Genomic DNA, 15,126 nt, shown 5'->3' on the forward strand with positions numbered 1-15,126 from the left:
TAGATGTTTTCAACCCCTGACCACTTCTCTCCATGTGCCCACATTGCGAACAGCTGGCCCCAAAAGGTTTGCTGACCAGTTAGTTCTCCTAGTTTATCTTCTTCCTCAAGCAGGTCCCCATTCTCCTTGGAGTCTCATGTTCTCTCATCTCCTTTCTAACACCCTCTACTGACCTGACAGTTACTCTCTCTATGAGGTCCTTGACTCCTCCCACACTGTAATGCCAGCATTTAAAAAGGTAAACTTCACCCATGAATGACGGTCTGAAAATACAAATATGCCTCCTCTGAAAATCTTGTACTCCAGCATTTATTCTTCCATAACGGATTCCCTGTTTCTCTATAGTCTTCCTGCCACAACACTTGTTCTCTGACACCAGCAAACCTCCAGGAACCATCTGCCACTTGCCCTGAAATACCTTCTGTCCTCCTGTTGATCACTGCTGGGTACAGTTTCTAGGCTCCTTGCCATGTCACATCTTTTTCTTTGTCTGTCTCTTGTTGCTCCTTCCCATAAAAAGTTTAGTAACTAGAACTGACACATTAATGCAGATGTGAGCTGCCTAGGAGACAGGAGTAGGAGATCATCTCTCTCTCGCTCTTGATCTTGGCAAAGTGCTTTTGACACAGAGTCCGAGACTGTATTACAATGGTTCACAGCAGATTTGACTTGCACTGTGATCATATTGAATTTGCCTTCAAAGCAATGATTTTGAGGAGCTGTCAGATCAAGTCTCTCCCACCTAGATCGTATGTCATTGGCTGTGGAACTACTTTATGTCTATGCAATTTCAGCCTTAAGGATTATTACAAGTCAATACTAATAATTTTGACCTTGATTATGTAATGCTAGTAATCTTTCTCTCATCTGTTTATGTCTTTCAAAATTTTGATCCAGTGGAGATTGACACTTGGAGAATGAAGTTGGAGGACAGAAGTTTGTGAATGACCATGGAGAAGGTATTTGCCCAATCAAGCTTGAAGGTTCTGGTTCTACACTTCTTCAACTGACAGTAAAGGAACAGCTGGTGGCAACAGAGTGTACTCAGAGCCACAGAAGTGATTTAAAGTGTGTTCTAGGTAGATAAAAATCTTATAGACTTGATAGACAAATGCAGGTAGTTCCATTTCCCTCAGTCACTTAGAGAAAAAATATAGTTTGGTTGACAGGTATTTGAAGTATTTTAATTTTATAAAATCTTTAATGTTATAACTTTTTAGAGTAACTGTATGATAACAGTTTTAATAGTTGAACTTTTTCTACTGACAGAATTTACTGCTGTTTTAATCTTAGGATTGATAATGTCTGAATTATCTACCTTGCTGCACTTTTCAATGTCTTCACTAGTGGTTTCTGAAGAAAATTACGAACTATCACATAAACTCAGTATATAAAGAGTAACACTGCTAGTCTTCCAACATAATAGGCAGAGTAAAAAACTATTTAAGAAGGTTTATTTTGACCTTGCTTGTTACAAGGAAAGCCCTATTTCAAATGTAAACTACAAAAAGCATTTACTAACATATTCTACAACTTTCATAAATTTGCTTAGTATTGTAGGCTATTAAAATGTAGTATACTAATCTTACAAGAGCTGTTATATGTTTTGAAAATTGCAATAGTACGTCTGTCTCTGGGACTTTGATCCTTTTGCCTCAGTTTCTCTTTTATTTCTAAATTATATTATAGTAGTATTGTATTTGCATCTGCTAGGTTACTGATTGCTTTGTACATTAGTTAGCAAGCCTTGCTCAAGCAAAGAAGTATATGCTTAAAATCTCCAGTCCTGTGTGTTTCCTCACCTACTAAATTACTCTTTATAATAACTTTTGCTAGAGCAAAGCCAGCTTTCTATTTCTAATTGCATTCACAACCTTAACACTAGCAATTGGAAGACAGTTTTTCTTGGGAAAATATAGGGAGCACTCTCTCTCTCTCTCTCTCTCTCTCTCTCTCTCTCTCTCTCTCTCTCTCTCTCTCTCTCTCTTCACTAGCACCTAATCTAAGAAAGCCTCAGCATGCAGGGAGAGCTGCTTCTCTCAAACTCCATTATTCACATTGTCATTGCTACTTATTTTGCAATGTCAGCTAATCTTGGATTATTTGGTTTTTGATTACTAATTTAAGGCTCATGGAATTTGTCTTCAGTGCTTCCAAAACCTGCCTACCCTTTCTAAATACATTTAAACGGTAATAGCTAGGAGACCACCACACAGGTCTACGGCTGCTTATCTTCTCTCAGCATGGAGATCAGCATGATATAGAATTCAATTTCTAGCTTTAGTGAGCACCTGAGCCCTATTTGCACATATTCTTAGGCACTACTTTTAATTGGACACTGCAGAGCACTGAGATAAAAGTCCATCTGTGGTTCTACTCACCTGCATTGATACAGAGCTGAACTGAGTATACCTCCTTTCCTAACACGCTTTTTACTCCTGAACCCAGGGGGAACCCAGTAAGAACTTAATGGAAAGGAGCATTTGATTCAGGTGCTTTCTCTAACTACAGTGAGATAAAGCCCTAGACCTAGGAAGGGCTGAGCACCAAGTCCTCTTTTTTTAAACTCAAGAGCCCTGAATTCATACTTGTAGTTACATAAATCTTCCCAGATAAAAATAGGATGGGAAACTTCAGCTGGGAGAGAACAACAACAACCAAACCAAAGACAAACAAACAAAAAACAGAAATAAATATGAAATTTTTTTCTGTCAGCTTTTCCTTTCACTCAGCAAATATTTAGTTTAATTCTATTAAACATAAAAAATATGTTAATATATAACAATCTACCCCCCCCTAAAAAAACCTTGTATTTGAGAACAAAATGAAGGAATGGATAAGGAGGGGTGTGGTTCGCTACAATCCCTGTCTATCACTAAATCCAGAAAGAGCTATACTTGTTCAGTGGTTAACTAAACTAAGGGTTATAATGTTAGGCAAATGCACTTGAACACTTTCTGCTTTTCCACAAATGATAGCTCATGATGTTTCTTAAATGCAGCTTATATTTCCTGCTACTTCTTTGGACAAGAACATCTTTTAACATTTCATAATGTTCTAAGTTAATTATTTTATGTTTTCCTACCATTTTCATACCAATAATGCTCATAATCCTTTACGACACAAAGAATTCACCACACATGGAAAATTAAAAGTGGCACAAACATTTAGACAGGCATGTTTAGGTTTCCATGTAGCATATGTGAAAGAGGCTAAAGCTAAACTACCTTAAAATCCAATAAAGGACAGCAAATGGGATAGGCAATAATCCTGGAACCATGGGTTTAGTACCAGTAAATACAAGGAAACACTAGGTTAAATGGCAATCTTCTAAATAACCCGTAGGTGAAGAGGGGCTGGGGAATTAGCTAATCAAAGATGTGGTTTTACAAAATTACCTCATGATAAATCATGGGAAATAAATTAGTTTTTGCAGGGTTTTATTATATTACAACATACTTCAAACACTTCCACATAATAGAATATTTTCTATTCCAAACATTTTAAAGGGTTACATTTCTGTAATATATTTCCCTGATTTGCAAAATTGATGGCAACTGATCTTTAGTGATATCACATCACACTTTAAATATTCTCAGGTGTTAGCATGGCCTTACTGTAGTACACATATGGTGTGCTGTATCATGCAGGTCTGTGTTTCAGTAAAGCCCTTTACTGACCACGTGTAAGTGAGTGTGACAAATTGATTCTTTCCTCCTCCTGTCTTTTTCATGGCTGGAGAACTTCCTTAGGCTTCCTGCTGCTGGTGCTTGCTTTATCTAACACCAGCTTCCAATTGACAGATTGAGATCTCCAGTACAAGAGAAAAGAATCTGATAGGATTTCCCTTCAAAAAGAAAAGAAATAGGCTCCAAGTGAGTTGTCTAAAGGACAGCCCTCTGAGTAATTTCATGAACTTGGTGTTCTCTGGTCTCCGATTCAGGAATGTGTGTTAGATCTGAAATTCTTTCTGCATTTGGATGGCAAAGGTGTTATTGTCTCTTGTGTGAGATGGATATGGGTACAGCAGCACTGCAGCACATTTTGAATTTTAAATACATGTTCTTTTTTTTAAGTTGAAGTACTTTTGAAAGAGAATAAATATCGTTTTTTATGCCACAGAACTGAATCAATTCTATTCACTTAATACTTTGTAGTGCAGCCTTGGTATCAGTCACATTCCACACTTCAAGAAAGGGTCTGTATCTGCTTACTTAGAACTAAGTAATATTTACTTATTGTATTTTTATTAAGAAAGCGGGCATTATTTTCAACAATAGGATGGAAGGTATCAAAGACAAAGGCTCTTTGTACTCCCTGCCAAAGACAATTAGATACCATAGGAGGGAACGTGCCCAAAACAGTAACGCATGCCATCCCTGTCTAGTGTCACTCAGAGATGTCATCCCAGGCTCCTGAAGATGCTCCCTGGAGACATCCCGCGCTTTAGAACACACCTCCATATTCTGTGCGAAGGGATCCTTAGGATCACACAGTGTTGAAGAGATTCGATGGTTGCCACGGAAACAGCGCTGACTTATATTCTGAGGAACAGGAAATGTCTGGCGAATAATTGTTAACCTTCCAATGGACCTTCTGACAAGTTCCTGGACGTCCATATCATTTATTTCCTAAAAGATAAGAAGGGGAAGAATTAGCAAATTCTCAAATATAGTAGTAGCAACACAAAGGAATTGCTGAGCAGTTATTTGGAGTTACAAAGGACTCTGTTGCCCTAACACATCTGCTTCATATTTAGCCAGTATTAAAGTGACAGGTGCATTTAGCAAAAATGGTGAATTCATGCATACATGTCTTCTGTTGCTTTAAGTTATGAACATGGGTGTGTAAACAAGTCTACATGGACCATGTAGCTTAAATATGTTTTATTAAAAGCAATCTGGCAACCAATTACGCTGATAACATAAAAGAAAAATATTGATAGTTCACAAAATATTATTCAATTATAGCTTATGATTCATCAATAGCTTTCAAGGTATTTTTTGTATCTGGGAAGGGAAATGCAATGCAAGAAGGATCCATGTTGTTCTTAGCAACAAAAATTGAGGGTTTTCTGAGAACAAAGACATCAGAAGGAGATACTGTTTTAAAATGTCTTTGTGCTGATGTCCACATATGTTGCAAGGAATGAATGCTCAGCAACTACTAATGAATGAATTTGCCTCTTGCTGTGGTTGTTACATCAATGTCAGAAGTTCTGTTGATTTGCATGGAGTGAACCATGCCAACAAAACTTAAGGCTATATAAGCAAATCTGGCCATGTATATGTGTGCTTGCCAAACTCTAAGAAATGCATCTTTTACTTCCATCACCTATGTGTCCATGTTCTGAAATTAGACATGAAGATTAGGCTCAATAACAGACACTGAAATAATAAAAAATATGATAGTTTTATATCCACACCTTTCTTACTTGGAATTAGAATAATAATGACAAACACAAATATCAGTTTCCCAGCAGTCTTTGCCAAAGCAATATGGGCTCCATCATGTCCACTGGGAAACTTTTAAGCCAATAAAGCTTTTGTGATGACTTTTGGTGTGAATCAATTCTTATGCAATGAAAACAAATGATTTGACATGGGATAAGTTATGGACTGCGGTTTGCATTCCTGCATATCCAGGGAACCAATACTGAATGAAAAAGTAAAACAGACAACTACAAGTGTTAATTTTCTTACTTTCTTATCATGTCAATTATAATGTATAATTCTTTGTGGCATATTAGCCAGAATACACATTCTTCCTTTATGTTCTTTATGAAACATAGGTTTTTCTAACTATAAAATGTCACGTGGCATCAGCTGTATCCACAATAACATCAGGAAGTTCTAGGCAATTAATCCTCAATGCACCATAAACAAAGGCTCTCAGTGGTTTAAAAGCCAACATTTCCCTTCAGTCTTGTCATTTCACTGGACCCATACACTTGGTCTGGGAAAATTTGAATTTTCCACTATCTTCCCACAAAGCAGAATTCAACAGTGTCCAGTCAATTCTATTTTAGCACTTGATATAAATCTGGAATAATTTAAAGTGAATTAATATGAATATTGTTGTTCCATATTTTTAAGTGTTTTAAAATTCCATATTTTATGGCCTGGAAATTGCATCTAGATGGTAGTAAATGATACAGTAAGGGTTTTTTTTTTAATTTAATGTTAATACATTGTTCTTATTTCCTAAGTGAATAAATATTTACCGAAACTTGACCAACACTACCATCTGAATCTTCACCTCACACAGGGATGAACTTCAAACCAGCATATTAAAGCCAAAGTCTGCAGATAATGAAGGCCCACTTTTCATCAGGCAAACCTCTAGCTGCTTTATCTGGTATCTCATTTTCTTATAAAAATGACACTGAGTCACTGTTTAGTAACATTTTTATAAATAAGAATGAAGGCAATTCATTCAGATTGTTTATTTTTATTCATATAAGAATTTAGACTGTCACCAGAAAAGAAATGAAATGATGTGCACTAATTGTATAAGAAGCCAGAATTCCTAACAGGCATCTCTTAGATTAATATTCAAGAATGACAGCAATGAAGATAGTAAGTGAACATTATGTCAGCACTTAGTGGCTGAATGTTTTAAAGTCATAAGATCCCCTGTCTAAAACATCTCCTCAGACCCCTCCATCTGGAGACAAACCCCTCTTTCAGGTCGGTCTCCAAACCCAGAAAGGGCTGGTTGCCATCTAAATGTTCCACAGGATGAAGTTCTCAATTGTTCTACTTTCAAGTCAGTCTGAAGAAACGCCAATTGAATAGACTAATCTTTGCATGTCATTATTTGAGGAATGAAAATGAAAGTAATTTTCTGGGAGGAAAGACGATGATTCTGCGGGAAACTAACAGTCTGTCTTAAACATTTTACTTCTAATTTTAGTTTTGACACCTGGTCTCTCAAATGCTTTCAGGGTGGTGTGGCGCTTGATCAGGACTGACTTCATATTGACTACAACTTTCATTTGTTCTCCCAAAGGTGCATTTCCAGAGTGGCAGATACAAAGTCCTAAAAACATTCCATGACAAGTGTTCAGTTAGTCTAAAACAGAAATCCTTTCAAAACAGGAGAACAATTATTTCCTAAGTTAGTGCTGTGTTATAGTATCAAACTCGTGTGCAAACGGGGTCTACTTTGCTCTATTCTTTTTTTAAAGGACATTTAAATTGTAGGATTTTAAAAGCAAGCCCACGAGGAACTAGTCTATGAAAAAGGAATGTCCCTGGAGGACCCAGAACACCAAATATGCCAGTTGATTCGTATAAAGATACAGAAATATTCTGATTTTAAATACTATTAAGAATCAGAATTCTAACATTGCCTTTGTTGTCTTTGCTTGCATCTATTAAGGAACATACAATTAGTACTGCAACAAAAGCAAACAAGTGTCTTTTCATTTTTACTTCTTTAGGAACAAGCATAACATTTCCCCAAAGGCTAATTACTAATAATCATAAATTATTAAGAGTTGAATTAACATATGCAAGTAATATTCACTTGACACTAATAGTTTAATGTAGCCTGGACTCTGGAATGTTTAAGTGCCACCATGGGAAAAAATTATCTAATAAGAATATAGAAACAGACATTGCCCAGAACATACCCATGGAATTTAGTCATTTCTGAAACCATAAAAACTGAAGAGGTGGAAAAACTTTCAGTATCGATCAAATCAGTTGATAATATGCACTGTATTAATTATTTCAGAAAAATAGTTTTTTAGTTCTCTACTCCATTTGTTCTCTCTTTTTCAGTCTTTCATCTTGTAGCATCCAGTAAAGTTCCTGGACCACAGTAACTATTCAGTAAATTCTGGGAAACTGAAATTTACTGTGTGAACCAATGGTGAGGTTTTATTTAACCATCCTCTAATAGAGTCAGTAGCTGACATTTAATATTAGATCCTGAGGGTGCATTGAAAAGAGAAGTAATGCTCACATAGAATATTTCACTAATGAGATGCTGCAGTCTGCTGTGGTGCAGTTTGAAAAGATTCTTTTATTTATTTATTTTTCTAGTATGTTTATGTTCTTCAAGCTGTGGCACAGATGACCCTGTGACATTTCCAGAAAGTCTGATGCTAACATGAAACACATTGGAAGACTTTATATTGGAATCTGAAATAAAAATCAGTAGAAGAGGAACATAATGGTAATTAATTTCTGTTCAATTATTAGTATAGAGATCAATTCATCATTAAACGAGCAAAAAGTACAAAGCATCTACTATATTTCTGTTTTATAGCTACTATATTTCTGTTTTAAAATTTCAAAACAAGAAGTCAAACTCCCAAACTAAAGGCTTTGTCTTTGATGCCTTAAGCCACATTCCTCTCTGACTGAGAATAATGGCTTAAACTTGTGTTTAGTCACTGGAATGAGAGGAGGCATTGAGAACCAGGGTCAGCATCATCAGGGGCCTAGGAATCGGAGGAGAAGCATTGCATCTGAAACAGGAAAGTTTCTATCTAAGTTCAGGCTTTTGTAAAACAGAGCACCAAGCCAATGGCTTTCGGGCCCTAAAAGGAGGTTATGATTGCTATGGAAAGTCTACCTTGAGATGGACACACCAAGTGCAAGGAGAGTAAAAATACCCTTCCCAAGTCCTAACTTGATTGATTGCTCCCTGTGAGCTTGCACAACCTCTCATTAGTACAGCATACTTGGTACAAATTAAAACAAAATATATTGTTTTCAAGTTTCTATAACTTGTGCCATAATGCACAATGTCAACTTTGATTTATAACCCCTCTCTATGAAACTATCAGTGCAATAAGATTAAATAAATGTTTGCAACCTGTTTTAAAATAGCTGCTGAACCATAGTTATGCAAACTGAACTACAAAAAGAAAATCACTTTCTTCATGTTCAGTCAAATAGGCATTTGCATATTGGTGAGGGTTTGTTCTTTGGGGAAATATTCAACTTCTTAACAAATTTGAAAAATACATGCTTTTTTCTTTTATTGAAATTTTGATTAATTGTGATTTTTCTATTAATTTTTATAATAGGCTTATAAGTTGGAAAAAAATGGGAAAAAAGGATATTGGCCAAATTTCCTGAAGGAAACTTCAAGAAAATAAGTGGCTGAATGAAACTGGATACAAGGAAAGAGCTGAACTTGGATGTACTGGCTGATAATACTTTTCCTTGCAAACATGTTCGTTCTTTGTGTTCCTATCTGGTTCAGATAATCACAATCACTGATGTAAATGACACAGGCAGTGAACATTTTATTTTTAATTCTAAACAGTATTGACTTGCTAGAGAGAAATGGCATTTTCCTCATGAATTAGAAAATATGATCCTGAGTAAAACACAGTAAGGGTTTCAAAACAGTAAAAATGATGCTATCATTAAAATCATTCATAGCAAACTCTTCAGGTTGAGCAAATAATTGTGGTCTCCTAGCACCTTCTGTAGTGCTAACATTGAATGAGTAATTGACCAGTGAGATTTCTTTGTTTATTGGATACTTTATTTTACAAGGTGGTAGCTAAGACATCAACCATGCTAGTTTACTCAACTATGTATGTGTGATATAGCTTGTAATATAAGAGATGAAAGGGAAATTTACACTGAAGTGGGAGTTGACCTTTGAACTCTAGCCACATTCACACTTTCAGGATTTAAGTATCACTGTAGGAGCAAAAGTGGATAGGGAAAATAATAATAATAATAATAATAATAATAATAATAATAATAATAATAATAATGTAAGGGTCCCTTTTGCAGTCTCACCAAAAAGGTAGAAAAGAATGACCATTCCATTTAAAACTCCCCTGAAGGTGGGTGTCAGTTGGGGGACTGGGCAGTGTATGTGGCCTTGGGCAGTGGAACCAATATTTATCCCTAGTGCACAAACGGGCTTTGGGATCCCATTAACTATAGAGAAATACTCTCTCAGCCTAGATACAAAGTGGGGTGGAGGGCCTGGGTCCTGTCCCAAATGATGTGACAGACTTTGATGATCCCCTATGGAAGGCCTTACTCTTTCTGGGGAGTTGATGGGGGTGGGATGGGCAATTGATGGGGGGAAATGGGATGATGAGAGGGAGAGGGAACTGGGATTGGTATGTAAGATAAGATTGTTTTTAATTTAAATAAAACTAAGTAAAAAGAAAGATGGTGTTCATTTGTTTGCTTATTTTTCTCCCTAGCCAGCTTTCAGGACACAAAGAAATAGAAGAACTCTGTTTGCTCTGGAACTTGAATCCTGTGTGGTCTTTAAGAGAGGCTGGGTGTGGGATGAAGACAGGGATCAGAAGGATTCCTTATTTACAATAAATAAATAAATAAATAAATTTACAAAGTATACTGAAGATGACAGAGATCTCAAAAGTATAACTCAAAAGGAGAATTATTGAAAATAAAACAAACCCAAGAGCAACTGAAGCTTTACATTGGTAAGAGTGCTATTAAAACCCCATTATTTCCACTTAATGATTTTTGTAATACTTGATAGATTATTTACTATCTTCAAACTTTAGTTTTCTTTTAGAAAAAGCAAAATGTAGAAGCCTACATGAAATTATGAACCATATTTAAAATTCATTTTGCATACCAACCACAGTTCCTCCTCCCTTCCCTTCTCCCCCACACCTCTCCTTAACCCACCCCCATCCCAATAATGTGTGATATTTTGTTTATGATCTAATAAATAAAGCTGGCCTGAAGATCACAATGCAAAGCTAGCCACACTAGCTAGCCATAGAAGCCAGGAGTTCTGGCACACACCTTAATCCCAGCACTCTGGAGAGAGAGGCAGATGGATCTCTATAAATTCAAGGCCACTCTAGGGTATGTGAGATTGAATCTATTTAAAAGAGCTCACACAAAGGTGATCCCAGCACTTAGGATCACAGGCCTTTAATTCTAGCACCGAGGAGGTAGAGACAAGAGGGATATTACTGGGGACAGAGAGGAATATAAGATGGGAGGAGACAAGAGAGAGATAAAATCTGCAGATTAGTGCAGTCTAAGCAGTCTGAGGATGCATTATAAAGACAGGCTCACTCCTTTGGTCTTAGCATTAGTAGAGGTAATAACTCTTTAGTAGCTGACCACTCTGCTTCCCTGATCTTTCAGCCCCCCCCCCATGCCCCCTGATGTCTGACTCTGGGTTTTTATTACTAAGCCTGATTAGAATTCATGCTACATGGTAATGCCTCTCATGGAGTGTCAACAAAGCCTGGCACATTAAGTTGAAGCAGTACCAAATCTCCTCCCCTGGGCCTCCCACCCACCACATCAAGGCTGAGCAAGGCATTGAACCATATGGAATGGGCTTCAAGGAAAGACAGCTCATGTACTAGGGACAGATCCTTGTCCCACTACCACAGGACCCACAAACAGAACAGTCTACAAAACTGTCACAGAGGGCCTTGGTCAATTCCATGCAGGCTCCCCAGCTGTAAGTCTAGAGTCCATGAGCTCCTCAGATAGGTAGGATCAATATAATAAAAACAGCAATCTTACCAAAAGCAATCTACAGATTCATTGCAATCCCCATCAAAATCCCAACACAAAACTTCACAGACCTGGAAAGACTAATAATCAACTTCATATGGAGAAACAAAAAATCAAGAATAGCTAAAACAATCCTGTACAATAAAGGAACTTCCCAAGGCATCACCATGCCTGCCTTCAAGTTCTACTATAGAGTCAGTCGTGAAAAACACTTAATATTGGCATAAAAACAGACATGTGAACCACTGGAATTAAAACTCTCACATTGATCCATACACCTATGAACAACTGAGTTTTGAAAAAGAAGCAAAAATGGTATAATGGAAAAAATACAACAACTACAACAAATGGTGCTGGCATAACTGGTTGTTAATATGTAGAAGGATGCAAATAGATCCATATCTATTGCCATGCACAAAACTCAATTCCAAGTGGATCAAAGACCTCAAGATAAATCCAGGTACACTGAACCTGATAGAAGAGAGAATGGTAAATAAGACAAAATGACTGCCTGCAGGATAGAAAAGATCTTCATCAACCCCATACCTGGTCTCCAAACTGTATAAAGAAGTTAAGATACTAGACATCGGGTGAAAACGTAAGAGGCATAACGAGAAGGCCATTGAAAAGACATCTTGTACACCCATACTGCTTGTAAGAATCTCAAAAATATTACACAAAGATTGTAGTGACAAATCACATACTCACTCCTAGACCAGATAGGGAAATGGCTCTATTATCTTTACCTTGAGTTAAAAAGGAGAAACAGCAGTATTTTATTTTTCTGTTTAGAGAGGGAAGGCAATTATGTTCTACAGACCTCCACCACGCCACCACGCTCTTGTCAATTTCAGAATCAATCATGTTACATGAGCGTGATGGTGATGTGTGACAGAAAAGATGGCTACTGAGTTACTCCTCAGGGTTTGTTAATATAGAACCTTACTGAATTCTTTTTATAAATCCCAGGAGAAATATGTGTGTGTGTGTGTGTGTGTGTGTGTGTGTGTGTGTGTGTGTGTGTGTGTGTGTGTTAGGTGTAAAGGAAAGGAAACACCAACTTCTAAGACTCCAAAACTTCCAAACAGCAGTCCTAGACTATAGGAGGGCTTCTGGTTGAGACAAAATCCAACACCCATCAGGAACTTGTGAATCCAGTTTTCCTCTAGCAAAAGGAGCCATTTCCCTTATAGTTGGCAGAAGGAACAAACAGCTATCTGTAGTAAACATTAGCATACAAAGCGCATGCTAGACTCTAGGTTCCTTCAAAAGTACTTGTTGCACGTCTCAAAGTCCATGTTAGCATCTTAGCCTTTCTCACCTCTTTCTATACTCTAAACCTCCTGCTCTCACTGATTTACGTCCCCCCAGCTACTCATTCTTCCTTTAACCCTGCTATTTCTCAATATCACTCCTTGTGTTCTCTCTCTCCCTCTCCCCTTTCCTCTAAACTCCCTCTTCCTTTCTGTCCATCACTATCTCTAGTTTCTTTCCTTGCCAGAGCTAATATGCTGGCCATATTCAATATATTACTCTCTCTTTCTGCCCTGGACTCTTCCAGGTACTCTGGCAATTCTCTCTCTCACATCTACAATAAAACCCTCCCCCTTTATCTACACTATGGATAGGTCATGTTGTCAGTTTATAGAATAAGTCCATCGTAACAGATAACAAGGCAAGGTGAAATCTAATTTTCTTGACTGAAAAATCAAAAGTTTTATTCAAAAGGCTATGTTGTCCCTAAAACAATTTTATCAACATATAACCTCATCAAAAGCATTGGTACATAAAAAATACAGTACCTATTTAAAAATATTAGGTAGGTTAGTCAACATCATTCTGAGGGCATAGCATGCTGGCAGGTGTAGTCACACTATTTGTCCAGGTCTTGTCTGTTGCTATCTTTGCTGATCTTGACTGTCAAATGATAATGAAACAACCTTCTTAGATTGCAACATACTCTCAATCCTTTGTATTCCTTTAGCAAAATGTTAGGAAAACTTTCTAAAGGAATTTGACACATCTTTGGATCTTTAAAACAGTTGTATTTCTTTGTGAGAAAAAAAATCTGTTCTTTGTTGATTCATGCTCATGGTGAACCATTAAATCCTCAAGTAGGGAGATAGATATGAAAGTTTTCAAAAAGACATTAAAATACAAACGGAGTGCAGATTCTCCCCTGGGAGATTCACATTGCTTATAAAGCACTGAACTTTTCATAGAGATAATCTCTAAGGCAAAAGGAAAAGCTAAAAGAATCGCAGCAGGGAAGGCTTTTTCCATTTATTTAATTCAGATAAAAACCTTATTCTATTTTTATTAGACAGCACTCATGTGGTACACTGAACCTTTACTTCCTGTTCTGCTCCCTCTTAGAGGTGGAGGCCTTCTGAGACTCCATGTGTGAAAAGGTGGCAGTTGATAGCAGGGGTGGGGTGGCTTTACCTCATTTATAATGATCCAGTGACAGTCAAAAGCAACCAGATTAGTCTCCACCACCTAGAAGACAAAACAGACAAGTCATCAGAGTTAATCATGAAGATGGAGTCACTCCAAAGGGACTTACTCTGTAAACAAACAAAAGTATTATTACAGAAGTCATGAATCAGTTACAGATGGACAGCCATCAGCAAAGTTGAGTAGATGTAGCAATGTTTGCTGGCAGATGCACAGGAGAGTTGCTAAAAACCCTGAAGAAAACATTTACCAATGTTCGAAAAATGCAAATTAAAAAAAACAGTTAAATAATAATGTTTATAAATTTCACAGACTTCAAATCTCACGTCATATCCCTTGTTCTAAGTACATTTTGGTGCTATTATATACCTAATAAATATCCAAGTAGCTTTATAATCTCATTTGATCACAACTTAATGCTTTTATCATCTCTCTGCATATACTACTGTTCTGAATAAACTCTATGCTGAAAAAACTGGTTGTGTTATATTTGAGGTAGATTCATTTCTAAAGTTAAATAGTGACAGTAAAATAGTGACAGCAGTTTATATTATGTTCAAAATGAATTAAAACTAGGGCAATTTTGTAGGTTTTAAAATAAAAATAAACAGACAAAGGGATAAACAATATTTAAGTATCATTTTTTGAGACAGGATCTCACTATGTAGCCCTAGCTGAGGACTTGGGACACAAGGGTTGCCTTAAACTCTTGGAGTTCTTGCCAAATAAAGGTGTGGACCACCATGCCCAGTGGGATAGAATTCTTGGCTAATGAACTTTGAATATTTGGCATAGTCCAAAAATGGGCTCTGAAAATGCATCTGTATGTAAGTGCATTATATTCGTATTTGTATGTACATATGTACATGCAGCTTTTGTAACAAATTATCCACATCCATACTATACATTTTTCTAAGGTGTTCTTAAAGCTCATATCAAGAGTACATAAAGGGTGCTTTCAAATAAATTATTACTGTATTTTCAGTGGCAGTATTTGTAGACAAGACTTGGTCTCAAGTGAGGATGCTTTCCATTAGTGAGTGATCAAGGAAGTTTTAAAAGAGGACCATAGTATGCACTTACTCATATACAGATTTTAGGCCTAGAGCAAAGGATCACCAGCCTATAATTCATACCACCAGAGAAATTAGGATACAAGGTGTATTCT

At 36.8% G+C, this 15,126-nt stretch overlaps 1 protein-coding gene across 1 annotated transcript in view; it reads right to left on the reverse strand.

The window, feature by feature from the left end:
* Nucleotides 1–15,126, reverse strand: part of Grid2 (glutamate ionotropic receptor delta type subunit 2) — a 1,241,117-nt gene that overhangs the window by 508,303 nt on the left and 717,688 nt on the right. The window contains exons 5-6 of the mRNA XM_051202902.1: nt 13,947–14,000; nt 4,458–4,631 (exon numbers count right to left, since the gene is read on the reverse strand). Of these exons, the coding sequence (XP_051058859.1) occupies nt 4,458–4,631; nt 13,947–14,000 (228 nt within the window). The remainder of the gene's footprint in view (nt 1–4,457; nt 4,632–13,946; nt 14,001–15,126) is intronic.

Source organism: Phodopus roborovskii, unplaced genomic scaffold, assembly GCF_943737965.1.
Source record: "Phodopus roborovskii unplaced genomic scaffold, PHOROB, whole genome shotgun sequence".
Taxonomy (NCBI): Eukaryota; Metazoa; Chordata; class Mammalia; order Rodentia; family Cricetidae; genus Phodopus; species Phodopus roborovskii.